The 7,500-nt window shown below is 44.7% G+C and overlaps 2 protein-coding genes across 12 annotated transcripts in view; both read right to left on the reverse strand.

The window, feature by feature from the left end:
• The window catches only part of tcf7 (transcription factor 7), a 48,918-nt gene extending 43,332 nt beyond the window's left edge, over positions 1–5,586 (reverse strand). For 5 of the 11 annotated variants that reach the window (XM_056441744.1, XM_056441739.1, XM_056441717.1 and 2 more), the window contains exons 1-3: positions 5,144–5,582; positions 4,827–4,896; positions 3,740–3,846 (exon numbers count right to left, since the gene is read on the reverse strand). In XM_056441744.1, the coding sequence (XP_056297719.1) occupies positions 3,740–3,846; positions 4,827–4,896; positions 5,144–5,326 (360 nt within the window). In that variant the 5' untranslated portion in view covers positions 5,327–5,582. Of the gene's footprint in view, positions 1–3,739; positions 3,847–4,826; positions 4,897–5,143 lie in introns of all 11 variants that reach the window. The other 6 variants (XM_056441708.1, XM_056441698.1, XM_056441731.1 and 3 more) reach the window with 3 other exon arrangements.
• jade2 (jade family PHD finger 2) overlaps positions 1–7,500 on the reverse strand; it is a 344,631-nt gene that overhangs the window by 190,579 nt on the left and 146,552 nt on the right. The window lies entirely within an intron of this gene.

Consider the following 7,500-nt stretch of genomic DNA (forward strand, 5'->3'; position numbering starts at 1 on the left):
TTTTACGAGTCAATTACAAAGAGAAGGATCTAATTAAATGATGTCGTCAGCCGGAGAAACTTATTAAACACTTTTTATTTCAAATTAAAGTTTTTTAAATCCTCAAATTCTTTTATTTAATAATCCAAACGACAACATTTCACGTTCTTTGTATTTTTCTTAAATCTCAAACTTGGCGGCCTAATTAATAATCTGAGACTTTACACATAATAATCTCACACTTACACACGTACCCACAATGCAGCGTTGAGACCTCCACACACACACACACACACACAGATTCATAAAACACGTCTGTAGATGTTTTGGTGAAAGCTGCTTTCCTTTAGGATCTGAAGGCTTCTTATCGTGGCCAGTCAGAGGCAGGGGAGGCCTCGGCCTGTGTTGCCGCCATTGTTTACCAAGAGGAACCCCCCCCCACACACACACACACAAAAGGAGAACAAGGAAGTGGCCGAGTACCGAGAGACCGACACATGATGTTCCCTCGATGTCGGGAGGAACCACTGTTATCTGGGCGATACGAGGAAGAGGAGGAAGAGGAGGAGGAGGAGCTTGTATCAACACCAGCTGATTTATCAATGGGCATGAGGAAAAAGAGGAGGAGCTTGTTATCAATGGACGCGAGGAAGAGGAGGAGGCCTCTGAGGGAGTGTGGAGGTGAGAGAGGCGGAGCTTAACGATGTCATCAACGAGCTGCTGATGCTGAATATTCCTGAGGATGATTTTGGAACTTCTCTGGATTTTTTTAAGAGCTGAAACAACCCAGAAAGTTAAATCACGGTTTCAGCAGAACGTTCCCAGGAGCCGCTCCAAGTCTTCCTCGGTTTCCCCGCCGCGTGTCACGAGGAGAAGTTTCCCCCCCGAGCGCCGGAATGTTGGAGAAGGTTATCGATTCACATCTCAACCCCAAAATATAACCAGCAGTCTGCAGTGAGTCACACACACACACACACACACACACACACACACACATACACATACAACGTCGGCAGGCTTTTATTGTGAAGGCTGCAGGAAGTGCCAACCGTCTGCACCTTTGTGGAAGACGATGGACAGAAAGTTGAGCCGGAGCAGAAGAGAAGATGAATTCAGGAAAAGAGGGGGATGAGGCAGGGCGAGAGAGAGAGAGAGAGAGAGAGGAAGATGGGTGGATGCTGAAGAGAGGACAATCTCTCCTCCGCTGGGGTTTGACTCCTCGACAAGATGATCCCTTCAGAAACAGGCTGCTGGTAATCCACACACACACACACACACACACACACACACACACACACACACACACACACACACACACACACACACACACACACACACACACACACACACACACACACACACACACACACACACACACACACACACGGCAGCAATTAGCCGCTCTGATGTTTTTTGTGAACATGAACAACAGAGACTTGATCCTCTTCCTCGGAGGAGAAGAATCTGAGAGTCGTGTTTACTTTAAATAAATAGATTCACACAAACAACTAAACACACAAACAACTAAACACACAAACAACTAAAAACACAAACAACTAAACACACAAACAACTCAACACACAAACAACTAAACACACAAACAACTAAACACACAAACAACTAAACACACAAACAACTAAACACACAAACAACTAAAAACACAAACAACTAAACACACAAACAACTAAAACACAAACAACTAAACAACTAAACACACAAACAACTAAACACACAAACAACTAAACACACAAACAACTAAAAACACAAACAACTAAACACACAAACAACTAAAAACACAAACAACTAAAAACACAAACAACTAAACACACAAACAACTAAACACACAAACAACTAAAAACACAAACAACTAAACACACAAACAACTAAAAACACAAACAACTAAACACACAAACAACTAAAAACACACAGAGATAGAGAAAAAAAGTCAAAATAGTATCAATATTTATAATGAATCTACCAGAATATTATTATATCATATATACACAGGAGGACACACACAGACACACACACACACAGGACACACACAGACACACACACACACACAGACAGGAGGACACACAGACACACACACACAGGAGGACACACACACACACACAGGAGGACACACAGATACACACACACATGAGGACACACACAGACACACACACACACACAGACCTGCGTTTCATGAACTCCAGAAAAACACAAAGCAGAAACATTTTCTTCTTCCTGTAACTCTCAGACCTGAAGTTTCTGATCCGTCCATAATACCCCCCCCCCCCCCCCCCACACACACACAGACACACACACTGCCCCCCCCCCCCTCTAAACCACCGGGCTCAGCCCTTTCAAGTGGCAGGTAGACGGGCCGATATACACGCCGCCGCCTCGCAGCCCGGTGGGCTAATTACAAGGAGAGCAGCAGCAAGGCAGCAAGGCAGCAAGGCAGCAAGGCAGCAAGGCAGCATTGTTTGAGTCTGAGACACACAGGGGGAAGAAAGTGCTCTTAACCCCCCCCACACACACACACACACACACACACCCTCAACCAAAACATCTCTGAGGGAGAGGCGGTGCGGTCGGGACTCCGGGGTTGGAGGTTGGAGGAGGAGGAGGAAGAGGGAAGTGATGATGACGAGGGAGGAAGAGGAAAAGATGCTTAAAGGGAATAAAAAGCCTCGGGTAGTAGAAGTATTATTATTATTATTAGTAGTAGTAGGAGTTCAACTATATATATATATATGTCAACTATATATAAATACATATAAATATCATATATATATATATGTATATGTATTTATATATATTTATATATGATTTATATATGATATATATATATATTTTACAAAAGTATTTTAAAAGTGAGACAATATCCTAAATCAATATAATAGTGATATATTACCGATCAATGACAGGCTGAAGGAGAATGGGATTTCGTCGTCTTATAAATAAATGCAATCTTTTCCATCGAAACGCACAAAACAAACAAACAAAATAAACAAACAAAACAAACAAAATAAACAAACAAAAACAAACAAGGTTCTTTTTGTCCAGGCTCTTCGATTGAGACGTCGGTCGGCGAGGAAACGGCACAAAGTCAAGAGCACATGTTGGGTTTGTGACTGTGATCACACACACACACACACACACACACACACACACACACACACACACACACACACACACACACACACACACACACACACACACACACACACACACACACACACACACACACACACACACGCACACACGCCGACTCCCCCGTCTTAAACTCCAGGTTTAAATCACTAGTTTCTGGTTTCTTGAGCTTCATTATTGATCTCAGATGATGTAATACTCTGTGATCAATACCTTAACAGACTTTTAATTAAATATACATTTATCCATAAAAATAAAAAAATCTGTGTATTGAGATTATAAAAGGAAACAATCTATATTTGTAAAAACCAAAATGTAAAAAATATGACTTTTCAGCCGAGCTGCTCGACACACGATGGAGCAAATTATGCCGAAAATCCGAAAAGAAACATTTACGACTTTATCCAAAAATAAAACAACAACAACAACAACATCAACCACCACCGGCACCGCCCAGCACTTTATGGATCACGGCGCCGTCTCCGTCTGACACTGATGGATTCTGGCTCCTGAGGACCTCTTGGCTTCAGCCGGACCCCCCAAAAAACTAAAATACCCACGAGAGCCGCCGGGGAACACACGGAGAGCACAAGGGAGGAGGAGGAGGAGGAGGACTTACGTTTGGAGAGCCCGAGCCGTTGGGGAGGTAGGGGTCGGGCAGCATCAGGAACGGGTACCCCGGGTACGCCTGCGTCTTGTACATGCCGCCATCCTGGTGCTTCGACACTGGAAGGAGGAGGGGGGGGGGGGGCAGTTTAACGGGTGCATAAACATCACTATTGTTTCTATTGTTCTTCAATGGATGTAACGAAGGAGAGCACGCCGCGGCGCGAGGGCTCCGTTTCCCCCGGAGACAAGAAGAAGCGTGACGAGCGCCGCCTGAGAGGCGCGAGCTCCTGGAGCCTGTGTGCTAATGCACCTCCCACCACCACCAGCACCACCAGCACCACCGGGGGGGGGGGGGGGGAGGGGGCACTAAACCACCAACAAACGTTTTCACTGATTCCCAACCATTTTTTTTACCGATGCCGTAAGAGAAGTAACGAAGTGATATGGGACATAGCCAATCAGGGGGGGGGGGGGGAACTCTATTTAAACTATTAAATTAATTTCAAAAATCTACATTTGAAGAAGAGTTCTCCCAAAGCAACGAGGTGTCTGGACTCGAGGGAAGTGAGTGATAATAAACCTGCGGAGGCCCCGGTCAACCCCAACTTCACCACCGGCGAAGCGGCGAGTCGGTGAGTCGGCGAGTCGTGGAAAGTCGTTTATTTTCACGCCGAATGACGAATTTATCACAGAGAAACTTCACGAGAAAAGATTTAAAGTTTAACGCTTTTTTTTGGGTGAGATTTCTTCTTCTTCCTCGAGTTTCGCGGCTCGGTCGACAAAGAATGAGACGAAACTTATTGATTATTTACTGTAGAAAAACAGATATTCTCCTATATGAGCACAAATACAAGACATCCACTACCCCCCCCCCCTACCTCTCCAAAAATAAAAAATAAAGATTTGAGGGTTAAAACTTGCCGGACATATTTTGCAGTGTGCACCTGAACAAGCGACTATTTGAGGTTTGTTTTTTAATGGTTCAACACGTGTCCTCGCAGTGTGTGTGTGTGTGTGTGTGGGGGGGGGGGGGGGGGGTTAGCCGTGTCTCCAGAGCGTGGGGTGTGTAGTAAACGGGGTGTTTCTTCCTCTCTTACCTCCGTCGTGATGCTCCCGGTGTTTCTCCGGGAAGCCCCTCTGCTCGGCCTGCTGTCCCCGCCTGACCGCCTGGAAGGGACCGACAACAAACACACCGGGTCACACACACACACACACACACACACACACACACACACAAAGTGACCACACGAGCGTTACGTAATATCAAAGAGACCGACTTTTACAAGAGTTTTTACAAAGTCACCACGAATAGCGGTATTTACGCACTTTTTACGCACTCTTTCCGTGTCTCACACACACACACACACACACACACACACACACTCTCACACACACTCCGGGCCCCCCGACCTACCGCTGCGCTCGGACTTTGATGTGTCTCCGACTCGTTGACCAGGGAGGACTTGAGGTCGGCCAGGTCCCGCTCCGTGAACGCGTTCTCCGGGATCTTCTCCTCCTGCTCGCCCTCGTCTTTGAAGGCGATCATCTCGTCGTTGGCTCCCATGTCGTCGCCGCCGCCGCTGCTGAGCTGAGGCATGTCTGAGCCCCGCACACACAGGTACTGTCGCTAATATTTATTTATATATACTTTGAAGAAATAAAAAGAACCAGAAAAAAAAAGGCAAAAAAAGTGTAAATGAAGAAAATTAAGCGACTTTTTATCTTCTTCTCCTCCTTCTTTCTTCTTCTTCTTCTTCTTTCTTCCCCCTGTTCTTAATGTCCTCGCTGTAGAGAGACCTCCGCCGCATTCAGGGAGGCAGGAGATACCGCAAGTTGCGCTGCGTCGTCCCGGCGGCTGCAGCTCGAATGTCTCGCGCAGCAGCGCCAGCGCATAAGAGCCCGAGACAGGCGGCGAGTCCCACGATCAAAGGGCGCCGACCGGATGATTGACAGGTCCGATGACTCTGTTGGGGGGGGGGGGCGGGGGTTCGTGCGATTGTTTCGGCAGGCAGAGAGAGAGAGAGAGAGAGAGAGAGAGAGAGAGAGAGAGAGAGAGAGAGAGAGAGAGAGAGAGAGAGAGAGAGAGAGAGAGAGAGAGAGAGAGAGAGAGACTCTTAAAGAGACACCGCCTCCACTGAGCTCAGAGGTTATTCATGATTTTAGAGGGGCGTGTCCACGTCGTGCGCGCGCTCCCCACGGCCGGCGGCTGCATTTTGAGTAGTTTTGGGTCCCCCCCCCCACACACACACACCTCCCCCCCCCCCCCAAAAAAAACCCGAAAGCAAACAGGTATGCGAGGGGAAAGCAGAGGAAATGATAATAATAATACTTTTATCATTTTAATGTGTTCTTGTTTCAGGAGATATAATAAATTAAGTTTAGTTTAGTTTAGTTAAGTTTAGTTAAGTTACGTTTAGTTAAGTTTAGTTCAGTTTAGTTTAATTAAGGCTAGTTAATGTTAGTTAAGTTTAGTTTAGTTTAGTGAAGTTTAGTTTAGTTTAGTTAAGTGAAGTTTAGTGAAGTGAAGTGAAGTTTAGTTAAGTTTAGTTAAGTTTAGTTAAGTGAAGTTTTGTTTAGTTAAGTTTAGTCTAGTTTAGTTTAGTGAAGTTTAGTTAATTTAAGTGAAGTTTAGTTACGTTTAGTCTAGTTTAGTTAAGTTAAGGTTAGTTAAGTTAAGGTTAGTTAAATTTAGTTAAGTTTAGTCTAGTTTAGTTAAGTGAAGTTTAGTTGTGTTAAGTTTAGTTGACGTACATCCCAATAGCATTATACTTGGAACATTGATGCTCTGTGTTTAGCTAAATTAAAATAGGAGGATGATAATAAAATATATATAATCTAAATAATTAATAAATAATACAGACTCACATATATGAAAAATATATAGGAACATACATTAAAATTAAAACAATGTGAATAAACACACGAAGAACATTGTGTTTCTCTGTGTGCGACGCTGACCAATCGTCTGCCTCCGTGTGCTCGAGACCCCGCCCACCGACTCACGTGATTGGCTCACATTAAATCACTTCGTTAGCTCTGGATTTAAAGGTCCATCTTTTTAATCACTGATTCTTAAGGGGAAAGAAAAGTTTAACCATCGAATGTTGAACTTTATTTGGTTCTTATCGTCATGAAGTAACTTTAATAACGTATTTAGTGATGCTGTGCGTGTCACACGGCGTGTCACACGGCGTGTCTCTGTCGCGACGCCTCATTGGCTGTTCGTCTGGTTCCACGCTGGAGGAACTCAAAGCTCGTCGTTTACATCGGGGGAGAAAAAAGATAAATAAATAAAATGTAGGACATTCTGCGGGAAGAGACACGTCAGACGTGCTCATCAATAACAGATGCTGCGTGTTTCTGACGCTCCTCCACGGTTTGTAACGACAACAAGGACAACAACATCAAGGACAACAAGGACAACAACAACAACAAGGACAACAACAATGACAACAAGAACAACATCAAGGACAACAACAACACGGACAACAAGAACAACAAGAAGTGTTAGTGGGTTAAAACCGCTTGATTTCTGAGGAGGGGAAGGAGAAGAAGAGGAAGAAGAAGAAGAGGGGGGAGGAGGAGGAGGAGAAGAAGGAGGAGGAGGAGGAGAAGAAGATGGAAAAGAAGGAGTGGAAGAACAAGAAGAAGGAGGAGGAGGAGGAGGAGAAGCTCCTCGCTGTGACTCTTAATCTGAGGCTCAGCTGCATATTTTCGCATATTTACCCGACGTGAATATTAATAAACAGATTAAAACCAGTTTAATGGATT

Source organism: Pseudoliparis swirei, chromosome 3 (genome assembly GCF_029220125.1).
Source record: "Pseudoliparis swirei isolate HS2019 ecotype Mariana Trench chromosome 3, NWPU_hadal_v1, whole genome shotgun sequence".
In the NCBI taxonomy this organism is placed as follows: domain Eukaryota; kingdom Metazoa; phylum Chordata; class Actinopteri; order Perciformes; family Liparidae; genus Pseudoliparis; species Pseudoliparis swirei.